The sequence below is a fragment of the Notothenia rossii genome (assembly GCF_949606895.1).
Source record: "Notothenia rossii genome assembly, chromosome: 4".
In the NCBI taxonomy this organism is placed as follows: domain Eukaryota; kingdom Metazoa; phylum Chordata; class Actinopteri; order Perciformes; family Nototheniidae; genus Notothenia; species Notothenia rossii.
In genome coordinates, this window is record NC_136902.1 from 59,330,007 (window position 1) to 59,357,761 (window position 27,755).

At 41.1% G+C, this 27,755-nt stretch overlaps 2 protein-coding genes across 3 annotated transcripts; one reads left to right on the forward strand and one right to left on the reverse strand.

Annotated features, from left to right (window-relative positions):
- The first annotated feature begins 8,357 nt into the window (after nucleotides 1-8,357).
- LOC307035968 (G2/M phase-specific E3 ubiquitin-protein ligase-like) lies at nucleotides 8,358-14,088 on the forward strand. The gene is made up of 11 exons (XM_079675874.1): nucleotides 8,358-8,484; nucleotides 8,596-8,905; nucleotides 9,031-9,122; nucleotides 9,522-9,569; nucleotides 9,792-9,859; nucleotides 10,686-10,778; nucleotides 10,885-11,195; nucleotides 11,304-11,482; nucleotides 12,909-13,081; nucleotides 13,204-13,399; nucleotides 13,511-14,088. The coding sequence occupies exons 2-10, from the start codon at nucleotides 8,611-8,613 to the stop codon at nucleotides 13,364-13,366; spliced, it is 1,422 nt and encodes a 473-aa protein (XP_079532000.1). The 5' UTR covers nucleotides 8,358-8,484; nucleotides 8,596-8,610; the 3' UTR covers nucleotides 13,367-13,399; nucleotides 13,511-14,088.
- Nucleotides 14,089-14,308: 220 nt separating this feature from the next.
- LOC307035969 (uncharacterized protein) lies at nucleotides 14,309-27,729 on the reverse strand. Of its 2 annotated transcripts, XR_013807250.1 has the most exons (4): nucleotides 27,616-27,729; nucleotides 27,012-27,230; nucleotides 15,525-26,546; nucleotides 14,309-15,150 (listed from the first exon to the last, which is right to left on the reverse strand). XR_013807250.1 is itself a non-coding variant. In XM_079675875.1 (3 exons), the coding sequence occupies exons 1-3, from the start codon at nucleotides 27,678-27,680 to the stop codon at nucleotides 26,330-26,332; spliced, it is 501 nt and encodes a 166-aa protein (XP_079532001.1). In that variant the 5' UTR covers nucleotides 27,681-27,723; the 3' UTR covers nucleotides 21,724-26,329. The 2 variants fall into 2 exon arrangements, 1 of the variants encoding a protein (XP_079532001.1); XM_079675875.1 differs by lacking the exon at nucleotides 14,309-15,150 and having other exon boundaries at nucleotides 21,724-26,546; nucleotides 27,616-27,723.
- Between the last annotated feature and the right edge of the window lie 26 nt (nucleotides 27,730-27,755).

Consider the following 27,755-nt stretch of genomic DNA (forward strand, 5'->3'; position numbering starts at 1 on the left):
CTTCTGGCTCGGGGGAGAGAAGCCAAGAAATTCCTGAAAACCTGCCCCCGAGTCTGTCCCTCAGCCAGTCACGATCTTCGGAGGTGGGCCCTCTTGTCAGCGGGTTAAATTAGTTATTGGTTTCAACAGTCACATTAAAACAGTTACTAAATCAGCTTACTATCACCTAAAGAACATATCTAGGATTAAAAGACTAATGTCACAGCAGGATTTGGAAAAACGTGTCCATGCTTTTATCTTCAGTAGACTGGACTACTGCAATGTCGTCTTCACAGGTCTCACTAAAAAATCTATTAGAAAGCTGCAGCTGATTCAGAACACCGCTGCTCGAGTCCTTACCAACACTAAGAAAAAGGATCACATCACTCCTGTTCTGAAGTCTTTACACTGGCTTTCTGTGTGTCAAAGAATAGATTTCAAAATACTGCTGTTGTTTATATAGCTTTGAATGGTTTAGGACCAGAATGCATTTCTGACCTCCTGCTAAATGATGAACCATCCGCATCTCTCAGGTCTTCAGGGACTGGTCAGCTTTCTGTCCCCAGAGTCAGAACTAAACATGGTAAAGCAGCATTTAGTTATTATGCTCCAAATATCTGGAACAAACTCCCAGAAACCTGCAGGTCCGCTGCAACTTACTACTTTTAAATCCAGGCTGAAGACTTTTCTTTTTGTCGCTGCTCTTAATTTAACTATTCATATCTTAAACTGCACTGTAACTTTTATCCATGTATTTTTTCTTTTAATGTTTATTTTATTAGCTTTTCTTTTTAATGACTGATTTTAAATGCCATTTTCTTAATGTCTTTCATTTTTTGTAAAGCACTTTGAATTGCCTTGTGTTGAAAAGTGCTATATAAATAAACTTGCCTTGCCTAATAAAGATTTCATGTGACACATAAAATTGATTTGTTGATGGGAATTAATGTGAATAAATTAACTCGGTCTTAAAAGGTTAACGGTACTCTTGCTATCAATACTCACCGACACTATAAACCTTGTCCCTCATGCTAGCCCTGACAACACCGGTAAGCACACCTTCATCTAGGCTGCACTGTAACGTGTCCTGACTTGTAGTGGTTTTCTCCTGTGTACACTCTTCTTGTCATCTTTGTAAAACGATATCAGACTGGTAATTGACACAGCCATGACTTCTAGTTAAATTCAGTGTGGCTCAAATGAAAAGCTTTGTTAAAATATGCAAGCACGTGAAAGTCAAATTCAGCTTTATAGTCAAAAATTCTACATGTGTTATACATCCAGAAATATCGAAATATCGTTTCCCACAGTGTGACATGTATACATAAAACAAAAAGGGCCTAGATAAACGTGGTATACATTAAACAAAACGGGCCTATATAACCGGGGTATACAGTTTAAAAATGTTAATACATTTAAAGTTTTCAAAGTGCAGTTTCAGTGCAAGTCAGTTGAAACGATCTTAAGTTGGCGTGACGTTGAAGTCGTGCAACCCTGCTGCTGTACTGGCTTGTAGTTCGTTTATAGCATAACGTTAGCATTTTGCTTCTGCTGACTAGATTTATTATTCAAAAATTATAAAAGTAGGGTTGACATGTGGATATTATCCGGCTGAACAAAACGTGATCCATCTCTTAAATATGTGTCAACCACAGACCTTATTTCGAGCTATTTTCCAAAATCCTATGGAGAAATTGCATTGCGTTTTAGACGAAGGAACCGGAAGAAGTTTACTTCCGGGTTTAAGGACGCGTCACTGCGGCTCTCTATAGGTGTGCTATATAGGTGATTCCTTTCTCCTGTCTGTTACTCCCTCTTTCAGCACAAGAACCAGAGGGGGATTCAATGGAGCCTGAATACCTGCACTTAGACCCTCACCCTGCACCCTGAGTCTCAACTCTGTGTTTTTCAAGCCTTTCCCTGTTTTTTTGTATTAAACAAAAATTAAGCTTTCCCAATGGTGTGGTTTTCGTTTTGTGAAAAAGTGCAAATGCAGTGTTTGTATATAATTACCTCACATATTTTTTTCCTGTTGGTCGTGAAATTGCTCCTGCTGACTTGAGCCAGGCATTTTTTCCTCCGCTCTGTGTCAGTGGGGAAGCCGTACATTCGTACTCCTTTCTCAGAGCGATTTGAGCATCCCCAAGCAGCACAGCAAACCATGGTGGCGACTAGGAGGCAGCACAGCAAACCAGGACAACACGGAGGAAAAGGCACAGACAAACTGCATGATATTATGCTATTCAATGTTTATTGAATTCCATGTATTTGCAATGGATGTTCCTAAAACAACACATTTAACATCATCATCATGCTGCCGCTGATGCTGCTAGTCCTTTGATAGTCACCTGTCGGTCTCCTGTCCTTTCTGAAAGCCATAAAGATGACATTAGTCATTTAGATAACTTGTGTCCTCAATTAACATGGGATTACTGAAACTACCATGAATTTAAGAAAATGGTAGAAATTAATCTAATCTGAATTTTGAAGCATTCCTTTAGATCCCCTCCCTCTAAATATATCAATAAACATTAGAAAGTGATGCTCCTGACTACCATACAAGTTTAAGAAGATAATATTGGTTTTAAAGAATTCAAAGCTATAAACAGCAACAGGCTCTTTAACCAAGGCACTGTTAGCCTAACATGTAAACTAGTTGTTCACACTAATCCTAATATTATCACTTAATATTAGCAAATTCAATTTTATTTTTTAAAACATATTGATGTAAATACATACACATATCGATTTGTTGTATAAATATTGCAAATCAAAACCTTTATTCACTAATAATTACCAAAAATCGTAGTTCTATCTCCTGTTATCAATAGGCTTGTTTGAGACAAGCGGGACCTGCTTAGACCTGCGCAATTTCTATCAACGTCTTGCTAGTGCGTTGCATGATGGTTAGTCATTTTGTCCGACTTGCTCTGGAGGCTCGCCTACATGAGACGTTGAAATCTCGCGGGACAAAGACGCCCGCAACCTTGAGAGCGAGGCGCGGCGAGGCGGCGCAGTTCCTCTCCACGGGCTGCGGAAGCGAAATGCTTGATGGGAAACGACTCGCTGGTATCTCGAGCTGAGCGCTCATTGGTGGTTTTTACCACGTGCTGGTGATGAAACTCCCCAATTGGCTCGGCAAAAGTTTGTTGTTGTTTTGTGTCAGTTTTACGTCGCCCCTTCCATTAAACATTTTCATCATTGTTCCACAATGTTTATCATCATGAAATTAATATCCATATATTTTATACTATATTTGCACTGCTTACCGTTTTCATACTTTATATATCTTAGCATATTCATACACACTGTTCATACTGCTCACAGGCTGCTGTGTATATCTAGTGTATGCATACCCCTCACTGTTTATTTAGGGGGGATGCTGTTAACAGCATTCCAACTAACTGTTATTCTACGCACGAAAAGTGTATTATTCCGCCGACTTATTTTGCCGCGCTTCTCCCGCATTGAACATCGCAGAAACTCCGTTCGAACCTCAAAACGTTCAGCTCGGTCAGGAATCGATGGCTATTACTTTTCTCATTCATAACTTTCATAATTCCAGAGATACATCCCATAATACATCCCATTTTTAACCATTGAAGTCAATGGAGAAATTCTTTAACTTCAACAAATCTTCATGCGACTTCAACTGCTAACTGTTCATTCGTACTTTCACTCAGAAACCTCATTCTAACTTTAAAATTGTACACATCTTTCTGACATTATTCGTGTAAAACAACTTTTAAATCTGATTCTTACTTTTAGAGATATTAAACATTGTTCAGACCTTGTTTTAGAGGTTTTCTTCAGATTTTAACATTAACTAGAGAATGCAATTCCTGAAGAAATTGCTAGTGAGAATGCTTTATGCTGAAAATCTGACGCTAAACTGCTATGCTGAAATGTCATGTGTAAGAAGAAAGTGAAGAATTTAGATTGAAATGATACATGAACACTGGGGGCTTGAATATGTGATGAGAGAAGAAAATAAAGTAAAAAGGCTTGGAAAAGCAGCAGAATATTTGAACTGCAAACTTCTGAACTAACTTGATCGCGAATGATCCGTCGCCAGGGCAACGACATTTGATGATACCCCATACTACGCTTAGATGCGTTGATGGCTGCATCGTTACCGAACCTGTGAAGTTTTGTGGCGTTTGGAGCAGTTTCACTGAAGTTATGAGAAAACCGTGTTTCATGGCGAGCATTGTGTTGCCATGGCAACGGCATTTGAAGAAATCTCAAAACTGTCCAGTAGATGTCACGGCTGGACTGTTGGCACACATGTGAAGTTTGAGCACTTTTTGAACATTTTCATAGGAGTTATAGCGACATCATGTTTTATGGCGAGGGATGCGTTTCCATGGAAACGGCATATGGTGAGATCTCAGTATTGGCGTAGAGCTGTTGAGGCATGGACCGGTGATATACAAGTGAAGATTGGGGGACGATTGGACCGTGTCGATGGGACTTACAGCCACATCGTGTTTCATGGCGAGTGGTCCGTCGCCATGGCAACGGCATTTGATGACACCCCATACTACGCTTAGATGCGTTGATGGCTGCATCGTTACCAAACCTGTGAAGTTCTAGGCTGTTTGGAGTATTTTCACTGAAGTTATGAGAAAACCGTGTTTCAAGGCGAGCATTGTGTTGCCATGGCAACGGCATTTGAAGGAATCTTCAAACTGTCTCGTAGATGTCTTCACGGCTGGACTGTTTGCACACTGCTATCTGGAGTCTGCTGCTCTGAGCATGTCAGTTGGACTGATGACATCATCGTGTTCCATTACACAGGTGTTTAGAGTTGAGATCAAAGGCTTCATTGTTCTGAATGAGAGATAAACCTCTTACATGTGAACGTTTTGTGGAAGAACCGTAACAGATGTCTGTGAAATTTCAAAACGTGAAGCATGTCAAGGAAAAAAAACATCAACCAGTTGCATAGGATTAAAAAATGTCAACACTCACTCACCCCGTCTTAAACATTCCCAAAGAAGTGCCTCTGTCTCTCGTTGTGCTGGATGAAGTCACTGGCGACGAGTAAACCCAAAATAGTCCCAAACAGGCGCAGAGGCATTTTTCTTTTTTACTAGTTGTCCGAGTTCGGGGGTTATGGCTAGAAACGATCCGTCTAATGTAAATATGAAGTCACGTTCTCGTTCTAACTCTCGTTGTAATCGGAGCGGCTCGGTTGTAATCGGAGCGGCTCGGAAGCGCAGTCACGTGGCTGAATGTTTACGTTTGGGATGGCGAGAAACTAAACTATATTAAGTATGTAAATACTTGTTAGCGGTCTTGCTGTTGAAAGAAGAATGAAAACACTTTAGATCAGCAACACTATGGTTTATTTTGTATTCACAGGCAAGTCAACGTTGTTGCAGTAAAAGTCCCAAGATAGCTCCTCGTGCAATAAAATGTATGTTGCATGTTACTGCTGTAGATGTGTTTACCTCTTTTATATCCCGTTGGGTAGTTTAATCTGCAGCAATGCATCATATTCTATAATATCATCATATATGTGTAGCTTTGTCTCTGTCGTATCTTTCAAAAGTTGGACTAGTAGGGAAAGTAGGGACTGGCTTCCGTAGAAGCTGCAGGGTTATGTAGACCCTCCAGAAAAACGCGATTCTGCGATCGCAGAATTTACCGCATAATCAGCAAAATGGCGCAGATTTTAAAAAAGCCGCATATTTATCAAAAGGCCGCATAATCCCCGCATTTTTCCACACAAAGTTGAGAAGAAAAAAAAGTTAACTCGTCTTGACGTGACGTCATCAGCTCGCGCATCACAGAATGTAAACAACACTGTATAGAGCTCATTTACCAACGAACATTTCTACTAAAGACCGGGCAAAAAGTGGGGAGAAACTATTCTGCACCCCGTGCAACTGTGTGTTGCAGCATAAGAGAAAATCGACGGTGGCGACCCACTTTGATTCATTCAAACATTCGAAAATGCTTTCTGCTGCTGCGGACAAGAAAGCCATTCAACTCCCGTTCACCGAGGGATCAACCTCCAAAACCCTTTCGAGGGCTACAAGAAACGAAGTGAGTAGCCTACAAGATTGAAGCTGGTCAGATAACGAACGAGTAAATGAAAACAGAATGAGGCGGAGAAGTGTGTGTGTGTGTGGGGGGGGGGTGGGGGTGGTGTGTGTGTGAGATTAAAATAGCCCAATTGCTTTTACAATAAATAAACATTGAATGTGTTTAATTGAATAGTAAAGGGGTTTAACGTTAGTGGCAGGTTGTGTGTGAGAGAGAATAAATAAGACAGCCCAATATTTAATTTTTTTTAAAATTCTTTTCCCCCGCATATTTAGCATATTTCGCAACTTTCCGCATATTTCCTAACTTCCCGCAATTTCACCGCATAAAATCACACAAAACCCTGCATGTTTAATCGCATAATCAAGGATTTTAGCCCGCATAATCAAGGAATTTAGCCTGCATAATCAAGGATTTTTGCCCGCGTTTTTCTGGAGGGTCTAGTTATGGCTAGAAAGGATCAGTCTAGTGTAAATATGACGTCACGTTCTCGTTGTAACTCTCGTTGTAATCGGAGCGGCTCGGAAACACATCTACAGCAGTAACATGATGCAACATACACATTAATGCAGCAGCAATATCAATAGAGAAACATCAGACATAATAGTAAAACACTGAAAGGGAACATTTTATTGCACCATGAACTATCTTGGGACTTTTACTTCGACAACGTTGACTTGCCTGTGAATAAAAAATAAACCATAGTGTTGGTGATCTACAGTGTTGTCATTCTTCTTTGAACACCAGCAAGACCGCTAACACCCTATTTCAACAATCACACTCACTGTCATTGACATAATTAATAGATAGTTTAGCTTCTCACCATCATTTGCTGTGGCCAACTGATGTTAACGATCGTAACTGAAAGGCTGCCTGCCAAACGTAAACATTCAGCCACGTGACATTCAGCCAAACTCTCACGAGAGTTTTACACTAGACGGATCCTTTCTAGCCATAACCGAGTTCGGGGCCGGCAAATGCTGCCGCCATCTTGCTCAGCTCAGCTCTGTGCTGAGCTCTGAGAGCGGGAAAGACGGACTGCCCTCCCCTGCCCTCTGCTGGCGCGTGCTGTGCATTACAACAAATGTCGTCCCTGTCAAAACTCCGTGTCAGTGTAATAGAATGAAACGCATCTGTGATTTGGCGCACAGTCTGTGACGTCACGGTATTGAAAATCATACCGACGGTATTTCGAAATACCCTGGTATACCGTAATACCGTCATACCGCCCAAGCTTAGTGTGGAAGCAGATTATGTGTGTAGTGTATAATGTTAGTAGAACATAGCTTTGATCAAAACTGCAGAAAGCTATTTTCAAGTTGTTTGCTTGTCTGTGAAAACTGTTTGATTCTGCTCGATTTATCCGTGCAGCTTGAACCGTTTTAAATCTAGACTACCACACACACACACACACACACACACACACACACACACACACACACACACACACACACACACACACACACACACACACACACACACACACACACACACACACACACACACACACACACACAAACACACACACAATATTCTTGCGTGTTTAATTGCCTGAGGCTTGTCTTGCCCTTGTCAGTGGGGAATGTCGTGATTAAGACACACTTGCAATCCATGTTGGGATATTCCTTGTATTAAGCCAGCGTTGAAAGTAGTACTGATTAGTCCTTCCAAATGTGTTAGTGTTATTTAAAAACTAGTTCAGAGCTTGTGCCCGTACTAAGCGGACCGATTTTTTGGCTCCCATAATTGCTGCTTGCAATGTTGTCCGGGGGGCGTACCCGATCGGAGCGCGTAGATTCGTCAAAAATAAAGGTTTAGAAAAATGAATCCCAAAAAATTCTAAATGAAGGATGCACATCATCGTGCAATCCGCAAGCCATATCCGAAAGCTTAGGTCGATCTGACAAACAGTCAGAGAGATATGCGAGCCACAGACACACACACAGACACACACACACACACACACTCACACACGGACATTTCTTGCTTTATAGATAGATAGATAGATAGATAGATAGATGTTCATGCAATTGAAGCGCAAAGCAACCTAATGATATTTTATTTGTTTTGTTGCAGGTCATAATATATTGTCCTTTTTGTGGACAGCAGCAGGCTTCTAAATCAGCCTTTTGCTGTTCATATGGCAAGGACATCAAATTCCTGTGTGATGTTGATAAAACAGGCACAAGTGGAGGTCATTTTAATTTTTAAATTTTTTGAATTAGGCTTAGGCAATGTACACTCTATATCTTATGAGTATGGGTGAGAACACTGTATGTCTCTCTGTTCTTTGTCATTGACGATTGATTGGACTCTTATTTCAAGCAGAGGCTACAGGAAATAGCACACTGGAGTTATTTCGGAATTTCCGGAGTGTAAAAGAGAAGGAGAGACGAGCAGGTTTTAAGAAAAAAAAAAACACCATCAAAAGACAACCTGAAGGTTGTGAAGGTACATTTTTTAGCTGAGATATACTAATAATTTGCCGACAGTCCATTCTGTCATGTATTTATAGTGACACTGAACTAGTTAACAGTCCCCTATTTCATTGTTTCTCTGTAGATTTCAGTAGGCCTTATGAGGCTGAAAGATGGTGTACTGAAGACTTTAAGAGGAACAGTACTTCCCCTTTTGATGCGACCAGAGTCGGATGCGGACGAATTGCAGAGAGCTGCTGAGCAAAAAATGAAGACCTTCGACCGAAATTTACATGGCGGTCCCTACGTACTGCTCTACCCTGACGGTACAAAGATAACTAATATACCAGGAACAGAAGTACCCTTCACTCTAAACGAGTACAAAGAGGTAGTGGGGAAGGCCTACCAACGTATCACACTGTACATTTGTACAGCTGAAGATTTCTTTACATCTTGTAAGTAATTGTGAAATTAATTACCAACCAAGAAGAGCTTTTTAAATTGATTTGTTTGTCAAGGAAAGCACTCTGTTGTTCTGAGTAGTCTAAAATCCTCTTATACCTGTTCTTGTATTTCACAGCTCAGGAAACCAGCTCTGAATCCAACTCATCAGATTCAGAGGTGATCATCATGAGTCCAACTTCTGCAGAATTCAATGCAGCTGATACATTAGTGAGTACTACATTTGTTGTATCTGAGATCGCTTATATTGTAAATTCTATCTGGAAGTGAAAATGTTTCTAGATTTCACATAGACGGCATATTTTTACGATTAAACATGTCCCAAAATAGCATTTTAAATTGCGGTAAATGTTGCAGCGTCCTGGCCTACACATATTATACAAACTTAAGAAAACAACTTTATTTAATGCAGATCCATGCAAAATCACACCATAATAATTTGTAGGTTTTTCACTGAAAGTAATAATGTAAGAAGGATCATTCCCCCTGTCGCAAATCACATACACTTTCTGTCAGAATAATAGAATTCAATATTTATGTTCAAATGTGTTAAGCTCTAGTTCTGTCAAATTTGAAGTGTCACACTGATATATTGTTTTTTACTTCCAGGTATGGGAACCTGCAGATGGAGAGTCAGGCACTGATTCAGCAGCTCCGGTAATTGTGGCTCCTAAACATTGTCTATTGTTCACATTTAGCCTTGTCTGAAAATATTGTCATTCAATTAATGTCTTAAACTACATGTGTAGTCACACTGACCCAGAGATCCACGTTTGTGTACATTAGAATAGTCTTTTCTTTCTAAATCAGCCCTCAGATAGCCATGATTTAAAATACTTCAACTTACCTGTCCTATCCCTGTTATGGTTTGTGATTCAGGTCTTATTTTCTGACTCACAAGAGGGCCCAGGAACATCAGGAGGTGTGCTGGAAACCGCGTGCTATAGGTATTATACTTTCCTTTCTACAATTCAAGTACCCGTAATTTTCGGACTATAAGTCGCGCCTTTTTTCCCATTTTTCGACGCTGCGGCTTATATAACGGTGCGGCTAATCTATGGATTTTTACAGCTAACGGCCACTAGGGGACCTCCTAAATCTATGGGTTTTACAGGTTACAATCCACCACCTTTAACTCTAAGGGCTCTATGGCTGGTCCGCGGACCCCCAACTTTAAGCGGCGGGTTCCAGCAGGAAAAGCTGGAGGCCGGAAAAGAGTGAGACAGGTAGCGCGCAAAAGTAAAAGTGGAACCGGGAGTGGTACGAGAGACAGAAGACAGACAGACATTACGAGAGCGAGACAGTTTGTCCCCGTACCACTGGTTGAAAACCACTGCTGTAGATCACTGCCGGTACGTGCGCTGGGAGCGCACCGTTTAAGTTTGAAAGTTGAAAAGTTTGTGAGTCTGAAACGCTATGTGATACAGTACAGTTTACACAGCACAGTACATGTTCTGTAGCTACTATTGCACTAAATGGTAACACTTGAATACGTTATGTAAATATGCAACTTGTTTGTTGAAATGTTAATAAATGGGAGCTTCCTCAAACAGCCATCTCTTTCCCGACAACCCCCTCTGTGCACGAACCCTTACATATGGTAATTAAACATTAAAACACCTGCGGCTTATAGTCCAGTGCGGCTTATATATGTACACATCATTCAATTTAGCTGCTGCGGCTTATATTCAGGTGCGCCTTATAGTCCGAAAATTACGGTATGTTTTATTTGAAAACATCAACAATGTAAACTTGTGTATGTCAATTTCTCAGCAAATATACTCAGCTGTATGCGCCCATTGTAATAGAGGATAAGGATGACTCAGACAGTGTTGAGTGCAGTCATGACATTCCAGAGGATACAAAGTAAGAGAAAAGTTACCCTTACTTCAACTGTGGTTGTTATATTTCCTGATAAAAAATGTGTGCTATGGTGTACCATTTAACATGGTCATAATTTATCTGATGACAGGGTGGATCAGCAATCACTTTCCGAGATAACTGCAAACCTGGTTCTCGAGATTGACCATCGAGCTGTCAGCAGATTTAACATCTGTCGCTCGAACATCTGGGATGGAGCAGTCAGAGGATTCAAAAGGGCAACATTCTCAGAAAAGAAAGACATCCTGGTGAAATTCTCTGACGATGAAGGGAGGTTTGAGGAAGGTCTCGATACAGGTGGCCCCAAGAGAGAATTCCTCTCCCTTCTCATGAAAGAGCTGAACAAACGGCCCATATTTGATGGACCTGTGGAGAGCCGCTACCTGGTCTACAATTCAACAGGTTCTGTTTTGTGTATAATGTTTTAAAAGAACCCATATTTCAACCTTGTAGTGTTTTCAAATATGGAAACTGATTTAATATTTCTTTATTCTGCATTATCTTGGACAGCTATCAGAGAGGATGAGTATTATTTAGCAGGGAAGATGATTGCTGTGTCCATTGTGCATGGTGGACCTGGTCCTAATTTTCTGTCAGAGGATCTGATCAGCTACATCTCAGGGCAGAGCAGTTTCAAGGCATCTGTCGGAGACATTACAGATGAGGAGATAGGGAAAGTCCTACAAGAGGTATGAGAAGGGTGTGAAATTCTAGAATAGGTAAAGAAAGAGTTTTGTCCACTTAAACCAGGGGTCTGCAACCTTTTTGACCAAAAGAGCTATTTTGCTGCTTTTTCCAAAACATTTTTTTGTCTGGAGCCGCAAAACATATTTCATAGCTTGATAGCTTATAAAGTTGTATTTATTGTTATATCACACAAAAACGACTGTTTTTTTTGCATTTATTAGGCTATTTATTACATTATATGAAACTGTTAACCTCTAATAAGAAACAAAGAACTCCTATAAGGAGAATTAAAAATAATACACAGGCCTACTTTAAAATAAATTAAACACAGCACTTGGGGAGTCCTCTGCACATTTGAAGGAAAACAAATATTATTAAAATGGGCCCACTTTGAAATAAATAAAACATTTAGCTGCACCCTAAAAATAGTTAAAGGTAGGGTAGGTAAGAATGGAGAAACCAGCTCGAGTGCGCTAGAATTTGAAAATACACAACTGGAAAAAATATGCCTCTTCCTTCAGACTTCCTCACAGAGCCCCTCCTCCAACACACACGAACGCGCACATGACCAATGAGGCCACGAGATACATTTGTGCACAGATGGAAGGCTGACAGGCTGACAGGCAGGTAGGCCATCCAGTTATTTTAGCCGGGCCGGCTCAGATGATTGGTCGTGCTTTTTACAGCGCTACGGCTTCCAGAGATTAATTTTTGTATTTATTGTCAAAGCATTTAATCTATTCATTGCTATCGGGATGTTAAGAGCATTCCATGGAATATAACAAAAAGTGTTTTCTGAAATAAATTACATACCCCATTGAATTATGACTTATGATTATGACTGAAGATCGTCAGCTGTCTTCCTCTCCGTGTTCTTCCCGTTGTTCCTCGATACGTAAAGGCTGCAGCACTTTTGACAACTTCTCTCTACTGTACATATCAAACATACCGGTAAACCAGCATCGTTTGCTGTGAAAGCATATAACTCCGTCCACACAGAATTAAATCCTGTGTTTCTCCTGTACTGTTCTTTGATTTATCCATTCGCTCATCGAGCCGGGGGTAAGGTTATTCACCCGCAGGAAAAGGCGCTCGCGCGGGACCGTAGCAGGATGTGACGCATATTTTAGTTGACCTAATTAAAACCGTTTTGTTTTTTATTTATGTGTCACAGTATCACCTCAAAATAGAAGATACGAAACATTTTCAACCATGCAAAAAAATATAAATAGTCCTACAAATACTTTTATTTTATTTCCTTCTTATTTTTGTCTAAGCTCAAGGGAGCCAGAGCAGAGGGCTTAAAGGGCCGCGGGTTGCCGACCCCTGACTTAAACCATTCTTTCAAGATATACTTCTGGCATTACCATTTTTTATAATTACGTGTCATATTTGAAATGTGTGGGACTCTTTTATCTCTTCTTTTAGATTCAGACTTCACCCTCAGTGGAGATCCTTCAGGACTTGATGATACGGAACAGTGCCATGTTGCAGACTGCTGGGTGCTTCAGACATGTCAGGTCATGTGAAGAAAAAAAAATGATAGTAGAGGATTACCTGAAGTGGTACATAATCCACAGGAACAACACTGCAATCGAAAGGTATTTCATTGTTATTGCTAAAATAATTATGAAAAACGTGTTGCTGTTGTCCCATTTTCTTGCTTACTTACTTCTACATGATGCACATGTATCTCTGCATGCATCTTTTAATTGTATTTTAGATTCAAGGCTGGACTTGAAAGTTTGCAGTTTCTGACAGCTCTGCAGCAGCATCCGACGGTCCTGACCCCTGCTCTCTGTCATGCCGATGTGAAGCTGTCTGCTGCAGAGATGGAAAATCTGTTCCAGCCTGAATTTAGTCAACTCAGGAAGAGAAAGCTATGAGTTACTGGGCAGACTATTTTCTCGATTGTGAAGGTTAGTCAATTTGCTCTTGTCTGATTTTTATACACACAGATTATAAAAAGTTCCGGTGTTGATGTAGATAGTATTTACTGTCAATTGATTCCAATGTTCTCTACTTTTTAGAAAATGACAGCTCAGTGACCTTGGAGAAGGTGTTAATGTTCGCTACAGGTGTGCCATGTGTGCCTCCTGCGTGTATGAGTCCTCTGCCACGCCTTCAGTTCCTATGTTCTACAACGTCAACATTCCCAATGGCAAATACCTGTGCCAACATTTTAAAGCTTCCTCTTTTGGACACTTATGGTGCCTTCAAAGCCAACATGAACTTTGGCATTAATAATTCCCCCGGCTTTGGGTGCCTTTAAACAATTAAATAACTTGTGGTAAAAGTTAATTTTGCCACACACAGTACACAGTCCGTTGTTTTAATGTTGCGGTCTGTCAGACCAAAATGTTGTGACGTAAGAGAGATGTGAGTATTTTTCATGGCAGATTTGTCCTATTTCATATCTAACATGTGAACACCACACATTTGTATTGTATTGTTATTGTATTCTCGTTAGGTAGGTAAGGTAGACCGTGGTTAAATCAAGAGTTCAGAACATGTGTTAAGATGTTTTACAAATATTTACATAAACAGTAAATAAAGACTGCAAAAGGCATCTTGTCGTGCAAATGTGCCAATTTTGTTTTGGCCATTTTATCAACATGTTTTTACATGGACTTTGTGAAAGAGTAAAGCTGAATGACTCTTCATTAAATGGTTTAAAAGTGTTTCATTTTAACGTAAGGACTTGTTTTTCAACGTATAGCATATATGTTACACACTCGCTACAAAGATGACACGGCTGTAGCTGGTTCACAAGATTTTATTCTCAGATCCACTGTGAAAACAGAAATAACAGTAGCATATGTGACCGATGCAATGAATGAATGTTATTGTTGATTCATCAATTTGTTATGGCCTGTGTCTGAAATCACTCACTACTCACTATATAGAATTCCCTATATAGGGAGTAGGGAGTTCAATCAGGAGAGACGTGATGTATGGAATACATGTTTATTATCGGGTCACATTATATAAATGAAACATAATGATGACAGTTTATAACAAGTGAATGAAATGGTGTTTGGCGATTAGGCCCAGGTTTTGTAGGATGTCATTCGGGAAGGGAAGAACCGTTTCCGATGAACCCCCCTGGGTCTAGACACTGGTGGTGGTGATAAGTGGTTAGGTCCGGTTGGAAGGGAGAAGGTTGAGCTTGGCCCTGAGTTGGAAGCAGGAGGCGAAGGGGTGGAGGAGGGTTGCGCGTTGACACCTGGAAGACAGCTGATGGAAAAGGGGAGAGCATATATAGAGGGATTAACAGGTGCGATGATTAGGCTTGTGAATGGAGGGAAGTGATAGGTTAGCTGAGGAGTGGGGAGTGGCGCTCCCTATCCTTTAGTGAAGGGAGCGAGTATTGCCATGACGCGCAATACGAAGTGATAGGTCTTCCTGCCTGAACTTGCGCTGAGCTTCATTTCAATCAGGAGAGACGTGATGTATGGAATACATGTTTATTATCGGGTCACATTATATAAATGAAACATAATGATGACAGTTTATAACAAGTGAATGAAATGGTGTTTGGCGATTAGGCCCAGGTTTTGTAGGATGTCATTCGGGAAGGGAAGAACCGTTTCCGATGAACCCCCAAAAGATGTGAAGGTATGAAGTACTGAACGTGATGAAATCTTACCTTGTGGGATGCAGTGGAAATCTATGGATGAAATGAGAGGTTAATACATGTGGGGATTTAGGCATCCTCCCTGGACGTACAGGGCTTCCTGGACGTACAGGGCTTCCCGGACATACGGGGCATCCCGGACGTACGGGGCATCCTGGACATACAGGGCGTCCTGGACATACAGGGCTTCCCGGACGTACGGGGCATCCCGGACGAACGGGGCATCCTGGACGTACAGGGCATCCCGGACGTACGGGGCAACCTGACTTCGCAGGGACACATTTTATACAGACCCGAAGGTTACAACCTGGACGTACAGGGTTAGACATGCAAGGATAAACATGAGCCGCGGGGCGAATATACGTGCTGACATGCTAAGAGCCACCACCAGTTATATGGATACGTACCAATTTGAAGGTTGGAGAGACCTTTGGATAGCCAGCACGGCACTGGCGTTCGGACGAATGTAGGATGAGAAGCGGTTGTTGTAGGGAAGAGGAACAATTACCTTGATTGCGGCAGGTTTGCTGCACCTATCCTGAACGAGCTCTGAAATGCTCTTAAGACACCACCACCAGTTATATGCATGTTTACCAGAGGTAAACTGGAGAGATCTTGGATAGCCGGCACGAGCCGATGCCCGGCGAAGAGGGAGATGTAGACAATGTAATGCGGCTGTTGGCTTGAGTACAATGATGCATGAATATCATACCCTGCTTAACATAAGCCATGTGAGCATGAACCAAATATATGAGTGCAATATGAGCAGCATGAAATAATATTTGCTTAGGTAAATGCTGAGACATGACCCATGATATAGGCAGGGCCAGTGGTTAATTTGAGCCGGATCCTGCCGGAACAGGATCCGGCACCTCTTCATTTTGGCCACCCTGTGTTCCGGCACCTATTTGGGCAGATCCGGTACCTCTCACAAAAAATAAAAAATAAAAATGGTTAAAATGAAATAAAATATGCAGATATTAATTTACAGAAAAAATCCCAAGAATTTCATGTCTTTAATTAAGATTAAGATTTGAAAGAGTCGGATATCTGTGTTGACGCACTGAAAAGCTGGACCAACGGACAAACGTCTTTCACTTTTGAAATTCGCCACATGAGGAGCACGTCGCAGAGAGGAAGAAACGGTGATTCAATGCAAGCATGTCAAAAAGACTTTACATTTACTGTCTTTCTTCAAAAAGAAGGAAGAGGTAATAGACACTTCAAAACGAGTCAGAAAAGCCTCCACAAGCAGCGACGAGGGCAGCTGCAGCGGTCATGTTGATGGTCAAAACCAGGGGGAGGTTAGCGCCGCAACAGCTAGCCAGCTAGCTAACCGACAGCTAGCCAAGCCCGGGCAGCGGGACAGGTTCACCGCCAGCCGGAACAGGAGCCAGCTACCGTCAGCCAGGTGGACCACCAACAGCAAAGGGTGGGTACCCTGGCATCAACTAGCCCGGTACAACAGCCGGAGCAAGAGGCGAGCGGAACCGCGACATCAGCTGGCTTACAGCAGGAAGATTCAGTAGGAGAGGAGAGCGCATTGAGCGTAGAAGAGTGTGACAGCGACAGGTCAGTTTTTTCTAACTGTGGCCAAGAACTTCGAGGACCGTATCTTATCTCAAGGAGGCCGGATGCCAGATAAAACTGGATATAACAAGTTCCTTGAGGAGTTGAAGGTGCTTTACGCACAATACTGGCCCGAGGACGCAGGTGCGCTGTATGGAGAGACTGAGGTCGAGTCACTGTGTCAGCGCTTCAACATTGCCAACCCGCGCGCAGTCATACGGGCCTACAGAACGTACAGAGACTCAGATGGTAAAGACACCCCCGATGAGCTGATGGAGTTACTTGTTGCTGTCAACAGCATTCCCATTGCAAGTGCTGAATGTGAGCGCGGATTTTCTCAAATGAACTTGATTTGCACTCCCAACCGTAGCTCTTTGCTCACATCTACCATGTCATCTTTACTCTTCCTAAATCTTGTTGGACCCCCCCTGGCTAAATTCAATCCAGTCCCGTACGTGAGGTCCTGGGTGGCCAAAGGACACAGAACTGCCACAGACACACGCAGTAAAAGCAGAAAAAAAGAGATAGAGGACAATCCGGACATGCTCGTGATGTGGGGTGTTTTAAACAACTAAATATGATGAGCAAACATACTGTCTATTAATAGGCCGCCGTGCCAATCTTTGAATAGGCCTAATAAATATTTTTTTTACACGTTAAACCTGTTGAGAAATTAATTGCTGGCTGTATACTGAAGTCCCACCTGTGATAAATTATAAATTATCGTCATAACATTTATACCATGGATACTATTTGAAATTGAGGCTTGTAAGTCCCACAGCGTTGCAAGTGGACATTTTCATGTTGTTTTCAGCACCTTTTCTGTATACGTTCCGGGACCTGTACGCGTCTCGTCATCCCTGAGCTGTCATATGTACTTTGCGTTCCGGCACCTTATGATTTACAAATTAAGCACTGGGCAGAGCTCAACGCTAACTTTTAAAAGTGGTTGCCAGGCTGGCAACCAGGCATCCGCTTTTGGTTGCCAACTGACAAAACGGTTGCCCTTTTTGATACCTTATATTTTAAATAATTAAGATGCTATACAGTTATACATCCACTTAATAATGAACATGTGACACAAGAATGTTCAAATGCTTTACAATAAGTAATTAACGCACTTATTTGAACCTAAGTGGTAGTAAACTTGTCCACCCTCAATTGCTGGTATACAAAATACCAGTAGTGCTGCTGTTGTCCTGTCTTCATAGATCCCTCACAAATGAATTGAGCAAGTCACCAGTTTCTTGATCATCCGTTGTCTCCCTTTCAAATGTGGGTTTTCTTGACCTTTGTGCTGACCCCCACCATAGACCCATTGGCCCTTCAGCATGAAGTCTTGGATTGGCCAGACTAATACATTTCTAATGTTAAATAAATGAAAACCATTCATAGTTAAACATTTGATATTAATTATTGATGCTGTAAATTACCTTTAATATGTCTAACTATATTTAAAATGTGTTACCTTTTTATAGAGTGATTATAATTTAATGCAACCATTTTCTATGGTAAAGTTTCGTTTTGCACTTTTATTTTGTAGTAATAAGATCGGGACTCTTATTTTGAAGGAACTTTTACCGGAAGTGAATAGAAAACATTCCTCTTTGTTTTTCGTTCGGGTTTTACCTTACGCTCCATCAGTTGAATCACTTTGAACATTCATTGGAGAAGTTGAGGTGTTGGCTGAACTTTTATCACAGTCAAGCAACTTATTTTTGCTTCGCCATTTTGTTGTAAAACAAACACACGGCGCACCGCGCACGCGAGTAAACGTGCATCGCTTCTGGCTCTGTAATCACGCCAATGCACGTGCAATTTAAGTATCAGGTTCCGACTGGTCACAACAATTAAATATCACTCTTAAAAACGAATATGAACATTTATCTATTTTGGGGTGCACGTTTGCTCTCCTTATTTCTTATGTTAAAAACTGGTTGCCACTGATGGCAACCAAAGTCCAAGAAGTGGTTGACATTTCCAAATGGTTGCCAATGGCAACCGTTACTATCGAGCCCTGGTATAGGACTAGCTTAATTAGCAGTTTAATTACGCCACGGTGAGACGTAGATGCTGATGTGCTGGTTGGGTGATTAGACTGTCTTCTATCATCTTACATGAACATCTCTTTCTCCCTGAAAGAAACCCCCAAAAACCACGGATGGGCAGCATCCGTGGCTGTGTGAAGCTTGAAACTGCGGTACTTACTGAGCATTGTGACGGGTAGTAGTTACCCGAACTGCATAACTCCATGCTGTAACGCGTTACACCCGACACTGCCTGGAACTCACCTTAACCCTAAACTAAAGCAACGATATTCTCTCTTTTTTCCTCTCTCCTTTTTCTTCTTCTCTTTCTCTCTCTTCTTCTTCGTTCTTCTCTTCTTTTGCTTTTCTCTTTCTTCTTCTTTTCTCCTTCTTTCCTTTCTCTCTTTTCTTACCTGTTTTAGCGGTGAGGCGCAGGGAAAGGAGGCGAGCCTGCTGTGCGCTGAACCTGCTAGTAGTGATGTTACGTATTGCGCCGAGGCTTCGGAGCGTGTGTCGAGTAATCCCCAATCTTTTTGTGAAGCATGTATCGAGGCTTGTATCATTTTGGGCCAGTGACGTCATCGATGACAAGCGAACCTCGCTGCCTGTCGATACCACGTGACTGCTTCGGGAAGCGATTCATTTGAACCGTTGAGCCACAACGCTCATAATACCCATGGATGTATAACTAAACCATATTACCCCTCCTGTACCCGGGTCCGCTGGTGACACGATGGAATTAAAAGAGCTCAGACCCTCACTTATATAGAGGTCGGAAAATGTCATAAGTATAAATAGATACAAGCATAAATAAATGTAGGAATAAAACATGAATAAATAAATGAATAAATGCAGATTAGATATATCCAGTGTTTTTGGGTAGATTCAGCGTGTGGGCTGTGGCTCGCTGGAAAGCAGCCGACCCACGACCGCAGGGTTTGCTTATAGAAGCTACAGCTAAATGAGATAATGCAGTTAATAAATGTATTCCTGATATGGTTTAGCCTTCTCAGGCTACAACGTGGTTAAGTTTATGAATAATATTAAGGAATACGAATCCCTCTTTGCAATGTTTACCAGCCTCCTATAGGCTTTTCAATCACAATCGTTCAACTGGAATGAAAACAATATTGTTAACATGAAAATAGGATTTTATGTCCGTTGTTTAGAGTTATTCTAAGGCTTTACTCATTGGGAACTCGGTATGAGATAGAGCGCAACTGTTGAGATTTCCAATTTGCCTGTTTTACACGCTTTGACCAACAGGGGTTTATGTTCAAATGAAGCCCATGATGAAGCCTCATGACATGAACCCTTTGCGAACCAATTGCTGGAAAGCTTCAAAGCTTCATAAGGCTTCATCTCGCCATCACTACCTGCTTGCCACCTAAGACGCACTTAGAGACCAGTACTGCTACTGAGCCGGGAGGAGAAGTAGCTTCGATGAGATGTAGCTTGAGCCCTGCCTGCCTGCAAGAGGGGTTGTGGTTGAAGCCGGAAGTGGGTGAAGCTTCGCAAGCGATGAGGGCCCGTTCCGCGTGAAGGCCGGAAGCGCCGCATTTGAGCGGCCCTGATGCCAGTGATGCCCTCTCGAGAGACTGAAGGCGTGTGTCAATTGTTTGCCTGAAGTAGCCCATTTCCATTAAGCCGGAGGAACTTCCGTGGAGCTCAGTATCCTTGTCTTTTTCTTCCGCATCCGGGTTTGCGGGGTGGCCGGCTAGAACCGCTAGCCAACTGGGGAACGCCCCCTGTAGCTTAATCCGCAAGACTGCGGAGCTGATGGATTAATACCCGGAGCTGGGACGAAGCCCTGCTGCTGCTTGCGCGTTGACACCTGGAAGACAGCTGATCTTCTTCTTCTTCTTCTTTTCTTTAATGGCGAATCGCTTCCACTTGGAGCATATATCGCCACCTACTGTTTAGTTATTAAATGTTCATACTAAATCCTTGTCCTCAGACCAGTGCTTTTGAGGAATTTGAAGATCAGCTTGTTTGCTTAATTTCTTGATTTACTTTCAAATATTGCCTTGAAATCCATGTCCTTGATGTTGAGTTGTTCCAGTGCAGTTTTCAGAATTAATCTTTGTCTGTTATAATCCGGGCAGCTAAAAAATACATGATGTATTGTCTCTGGTTGTTGGCAACCATCACAATTGCCATTTGGATGTTTTCCAATCAGATGCAGTGATGGGTTTAGTCCAGAGTGTCCCAATTTTATCCTGCTGTTGATGCTCTGCTCTCTTCTACTACTCCCCCAAGTGCTTCCTGTTCCTACTTCCCTTTGTATCTGATATAAATGTCTTCCTTTGGTGTTACTGTCCCATAGTTTTTGCCATTGTTGCTTGATAACCACTTTAGTAAAAGATTTGACTTCTGCTCTACTGATGGGTACCATAATATCAATCTGGTTTGCTTTCAAACCACATTTTGCCAGTTGATCCACTACTTCATTCCCTCTAATGCCCACATGCGCTGGAACCCACACAAATTGAACAACAATTCCCAGATGAACTAACCTAAACATGCTTTGTAAAATTTCATGTAAAATATCCTGACGACATTCTGAAGAGAAGTTGTTTATACTCTCCAGAGCTGCACTGGAGTCAGAGCAAATGACCACTCGCATTGGCTGTATTTCCTCTACCCACTGAAGTGCTAGAGAGATAGCCATCATCTCTACTGTATATACTGCAATGTGATCACTTGTACGCTTTCCCACTTTGACTTTTAACTCAGGAACATAAAATGCACAACTCGTTAGACCATTTTCTGGATTTTTGGATCCATCAGTAAATATTTTTATAAAGTGCCCATATTGTTCATGTAGAACAGTGTTCACATAAGCCTGTACATTGAATTTGTTTTTCATTGAATGTACCCGTTTCAATAGTGATAAATCTACTATAGGTTGAGGTAGCAACCATGGTGGAACAGCTGATAACAACACCGTCGGACTAATATTCCATTCTTTAACTTTGAATTCCTTACATATTTCCGAAACACAAAAACAAAAACTTTCTTTTTTTATTTTGTTACTTTCCCAACTTGTTTGTACAGTTTGTTTAGTAGGGTGAGTATCTTTATGACCCTGTAGATTTGCCCAGTAATGAACAATTAACTGCTTTCTCCTCAAAGAAATAGGTACTTCTCCGACCTCTACCTGAAGTGCCGACACTGGTGTAGATCTTACTGCCCCACAGCATATCCTTAGTGCTTGTGCCTGGACTCTATCTAATTTTTTAAGAGAAGAGTATGCAGCTGACCCATACACTATTAGTCCGTATTCTATGGCTGATCTAATTAAGGCCGTGTATACGTTCCTCAAAGCAGCTTTATCAGCCCCCCACTTAGTGCCTGCCAAGCACCTCATAACATTTAAAACCCTTTTACATTTATCTACGACTTTATCAATGTGAGTACTCCATGTGACTCTCTCGTCCAACCATATTCCCAGAAATTTAAATGTCTTCACTTTCTTTAGATCTTGTCCATAAAGTTTTAACCTAACCTCCTCACCTATCCTTTTCCTCGTAAAAAATAAAGTTTCAGTTTTTTCCACCGACAATCTAAACCCCCATGTCAGAGACCAGCTTTCAATTTCCCTAATGGCTTCCTGAATCTTAGCTACAATATATTTTACATTTCTGCCCCTTTTCCAAATAGCTCCATCATCTGCAAAAAGTGACTTACCAATATCAGATCCTACTTGTGTATATATATCATCGATCATAATAGAAAATAAAAGAGGACTGATGACACTCCCCTGCGGGGTTCCATTTTCAACTTCATGCCTGCGAGAATATGACTTGCCAACTCGGACTCTGATGGCACGGCCAAACAAAAAATCCATAATCCAATTATATACATTACCTCCCAGACCCATAATGTCCAGTTTTATTAATAATCCTTCCTTCCACATCATATCGTAAGCTTTTTCCACATCAAAGAATACAGCTACAACACACTCCTTGTTCGCTTGGGCTTTCCTGACTTCAGACTCCAGGCACAGCAGTGGATCTAAAGTACTCCGCCCTCTTCTAAACCCACTCTGATAAGGAGTCATTAGTTCATTTTTCTCAATGTAGTATGTTAGCCTTTCTGTTATCATTCTTTCCATAACTTTACACAAGTGCGATGTCAGAGCTATAGGTCTATAACTGCCTGGACTGGCTGGATCTTTCCCAGGTTTCCTAATAGGAATAATGACTGACTCTTTCCATATTATTGGCAGCTTCCCTTTCTCCCAGATCTTATTGTACATCTCCAGCAGCTTTCCTAATGCAAAATCACTTAATTTGGTCAACATTATATAACATACATTATCTTTCCCAGGAGCAGTCATTTTACACTTACTTAATGCTCTTCTCAACTCTTGAATAGAGAAAGGTATATTTACAACACTCTGCGACGAATGTCTTTCTTCATATACATTAGGATGCTCATCTAACACTTCCTGCCTCCTGATCTTACCTTCTTCTGTCAAATTTTCCGAAGAATGAACTTTGACAAAATTTTCAGCTAGAATTTCTGCCTTCTCCAAAGCACCAGTGGCAACTTCCCCTCCAATCTCTAATACTGGCAGGTTACTCTGATGTCTTATTCCCCTCATCTTCTTAATCATTCCCCATACTTTATCTAATGGTGTAGTTCTCCCAATACTTGAACAGAATCCTCTCCAACACTCACTTTTTGCTCTTTTAACAATGTTCCTTACCTGAGCCTGTGCCTTTTTATATTCGAATAAATTATGTAATGAATGTGTCTTTCTTAGCTTTCCAAACAGCCTGATTTTGTTTCGGATTGCATCATTACAGTCTTTGTTCCACCACGGTACCATCTTAACACATTTACCAAGTTTCCCAGTTTTATTCCCAATAGTTTGATTAGCGCTTTTAATTATATTTGAAGTAAATTGCTCATTTATTTCATCAATACTTTCTGCCATATCAATCTGATCCAATCCATTATCGCACAATTTAGCAAACATCTCCCAATTTGCTTTAGAAAAAGTCCATCTCATGATACCGTCTAGCTCAACCACATGATTTATATCAAACTTGATTATAATTGGAAGATGATCACTCCCAATACTGTTATTTGTCAATACTTCCCAACTGCTACCAGAAGCTAATTCACTTGTTACAAGAGTTAGGTCGATCGCAGACTCTGTTCCATCTCTAAAATTGATCCTTGTACCTTGCCCATTATTTAAACAAACTAATTCCTTTGTCTCCATTAAATCCTCCACCACCTGTCCGTTGTAATCTGTTGTTCTCCCTCCCCACATTGTATTATGTGCATTAAAATCACCACACCATATTATTTCATTTCCTTGGCAAAGACTGTCTAATTCCTCTATTCTGAGTTTATTACATGGATTATAAAAATTCAGGACACTAATTTTCCTTTTATTAATCCAAACTTCTACACCCACTATTTCTAAATCATGACTGTTCTTAAATGTTAGCCTACTATAAGACATGACTTCTCTGATAAAGATTGCACATCCCCCTCCCTGGCCATCATTTCTATCTTGTCTTATAGCAGTATATCCCCCAATTATGAAGTCCAAATGAGTCTTCAGCCATGTTTCTTGAATACAAATAACGTCTGGTTTTTCTTTTAACTGATATATATAGGTCTTCAATTCTTGTCCATTTGCAATAAGGCTTCTAGCATTCCATTGCAGAATGAGAAAAACCATTCATCTACTCAATCTGTGAATCATCATTATTGGTGGCTAGCATTTCATGTATCATTTCAACGGTTAGATCCTTTATCCCCAAAAATTCACCTGCTGCCTCCACTATTGTCTTCAGTCTTGACCTCTTTTTTGTCTGTTGTAAAGCAACATTCACCACTTTTCCAATAAAGGCCACAAACTTGTACTTATTAACAATCAATGCATCCTCTCCTATCACACACTTATGTGAACACTTTGTGGGGCTTTCCTTTGCCTGTGGGAGTTTGGGAAAATCTTTTGAAGAGAAAATACTTGATGCTACTTGGGATTTCCTAGCTATGTTTAGTGAAACCTTTTCTGTTGCTTCAGCATATGAGACTTTATTTTGCACTTTGTATCTCTGCACCTCCTTGGCCTTTTTCTGCACTTCACAGCCCTGATACGCAGCACTATGTTCCCCACCACAGTTACAACATTTCACCTGAGCACCTGCAGTACAACTACCATATTCATGTTCCCCCGCACATGTTGGACACCTGGGCTTAGTTGCTTTGCACTTGTCTGCCACATGCCCAAACCTTTGGCACTTAAAGCACCGCAGAGGTTTAGGGATGAATTCTCTTACTGGAAAGCTCATGCAACCGATCATTATCTTCTGTTGCATTGTTTCTTCAAACTGAAGAAGAACAGACAAACTATCCACTATCTTACCTTGATACCTAGTAGGAAGACGCTTTACTACAGTCACTTTCCCCCCTTTAATTTCCTTCTTGAGTTCTTCTATGCCTATTTCTATGGGAACTCCACTGATAACTCCAAGTATTTTCCGATTTGCTCCAGGAACATGGCATTTAATTCGAACTTCATTCAGGGTCTTCATTTTCAGTAACTTTTCCTGTTGTCTTGCATTAATCAACTCAACCAACATCCGTCCTTTGCTCAGAAATCTTGCTTGTTTTATCGATCCAATTTCTTTGTGAATTGCTTTAGTCAGGGCCACTGGATGTTGCTTAGCTGCGGATTGCTCACCAAACTCCACAATCACTTTCCACTCTTCATTGTCAATCCTTTTCTTTACTTTCTTCAATTCATTCTGTGAATCAGATTCACTAAGACTGTCACTTGACATGTCTATCTTCTTTCTTGAAGTCTTTTTCCTTACTTCATTCCATCCTCCTTCAGATGCACTTTCCATATCCTCCTCTCCAGGACTCAGAGAAGCCATTCCACCAGCTGCTCTCAATCTCGCACTCACTTCAACGTTCACTCCTATCTCCGTCTACTCAGTCTCAGCACGTGTGTCCGCTCTCGAGCCTCGAAGACAGCTGATGGAAAAGGGGAGAGCATATATAGAGGGATTAACAGGTGCGATGATTAGGCTTGTGAATGGAGGGAAGTGATAGGTTAGCTGAGGAGTGGGGAGTGGCGCTCCCTATCCTTTAGTGAAGGGAGCGAGTATTGCCATGACGCGCAATACGAAGTGATAGGTCTTCCTGCCTGAACTTGCGCTGAGCTTCATTAGTGAATGAGAGTGATTTCGGACACGCCTTAGTCTTTAAAATGTCAGAAAGTGAAGCCTCACAGAGAACAAATTAATCCAGAAAATATTCACATTTTAGAGGCTGGAACCTTCTTATATTCAAAACAAAATTAAAATCCATTACCAAAATATTAGGTGAATAATTTTCTGACGATCGACCATTCAACTGATAACACGGATGTAACACTAAACATGTTTTACAAAATACATGAATATGCTGTATGTTTATTTAAACAAAGAAAGGTTTCAGTCTAATGACTTATGCAAAGATACAAGCTGAATATTTCACTGGACTTATCTACTCAGAATTGCAGCATTCTAAATAATATTCAACCTACATTGGAAACTTGTACACACAAAAAAGGTTCTGGGGGGCTGGTGGAGCAATGTATTCTACACTCCAGACATGTTTTTCATGGAAATGTAATTCTGAACAGCAGCTGTCCAGTTCACTGGTGGAGCCAACCCACTTCGTCTTTGCAAGTCCACAAAATGCATCTCCAGATTCTCATCACCACACAAATTGTACTGGGATGATGCTTGCATGATGCCATCAAAGTGGTGTAGGGCTTCCCAGGACACTGGAAATCCACACTCCCTTCCGCCAAACCTAAGACCAGTCATAAATTGAAACATAGTGAGTCAAGTGATTACAAATGGATCATTTAACCCCCCAAACATGCTAGATAAGCATTATAACTAAAACTCCATTGAGTCAGTTCTTCTTTAATTAAATCCTAAACAAAGAGCTTTCACTTGAGAAGTTAATCTCAGGTTGACAGCAGCTCTTTCAGTCAAATATGGCCATTCTACTCACTTTCTAACACAAGGTACTTTTTGGAATTGAGTAAGATAAATCGACAGAATAGCTTTGGATATCTTCTGATTTAGGTTTTGTGTTGGAATCCATTTTTAGTCGTTTAAGACTTGAAATCATTTTGAAATAATGAGTTTTCAGACTAAATGAATCACGTTATTTATCAAGTGACAAACTTGTCATATTGGGCTGATACACCAAATTATATGAAGTCAGATATATTTTAAAGTAATATTACCAAACAATTTGAATACAAACCTGTGAGGCAGGTGGTACATGGCATCAGGTTTACCTGATGGACACTGAGACAGGCGAACAGGTCGGATGGTGTGGTTGTTCCACAGCTGTCTGTACTCATCGAGGTCTCTTTGTAAGATGCCCAAAAAAACATATCGCAGCAGACACTTGTGCTCATGGCTCCCATTGAAGAGGTGCCTCTCTCTAAGGTCACTGAAGAGCTCGATCCAGAACTGAGTCCTTATGGTGGAATTCAAAACTTTTGTATTTCATGAAAAAAAGACAACTTCAAGTAAAAAGTCACAATATTTTGCTAAAAAGTCGCAATATTTCTAGAAATGTTGTACATTTCTTGGTGCGCTCCTACATTATTTCATTTGGGAGCACATAAACTCCCTTGGGAAAATGTTAGTGTACAGCTCTAATGTAATTTCACCATTTTTCCCATTTTTTTCATCCAGATAGATTTAAAGTATTTGGGCACCTCTGTACTATATATACACACACACACACACACACACACACACACACACACACACACACACACACACACACACACACACACACACACACACACACACACACACACACATACATTCTTGGACCTGACCTTAAAAGGCTATACCTTTGCTTTCTGAAGAAAGACCACCAACTCTCGATGCGCTGGTTTGCAGTTGAGGTACCATACATGTGACTGAGGGCTCCTGCAAAATCATCTGTGTGTTGAGATCGTAATGTGTAACTGCCATACAGATGTAGCACTGA

Coding starts and splice junctions, on each gene's coding strand:
- LOC307035968 (XM_079675874.1), top strand. CDS start 8,611: ATGAGGCTGAAAGATGGTGTACTGAAGACTTTAAGAGGAACAGTACTT. Junction 8,906..9,030: donor TGAAGATTTCTTTACATCTT/GTAAGTAATTGT, acceptor TGTATTTCACAG/CTCAGGAAACCAGCTCTGAA. Junction 9,123..9,521: donor TCAATGCAGCTGATACATTA/GTGAGTACTACA, acceptor TTTTACTTCCAG/GTATGGGAACCTGCAGATGG.
- LOC307035969 (XM_079675875.1), bottom strand. CDS start 27,680: ATGTATGGTACCTCAACTGCAAACCAGCGCATCGAGAGTTGGTGGTCT. Junction 27,231..27,615: donor TCTTTCTTCAGAAAGCAAAG/GTATAGCCTTTT, acceptor TTCCACCATAAG/GACTCAGTTCTGGATCGAGC. Junction 26,547..27,011: donor ATGTACCACCTGCCTCACAG/GTTTGTATTCAA, acceptor GACTGGTCTTAG/GTTTGGCGGAAGGGAGTGTG.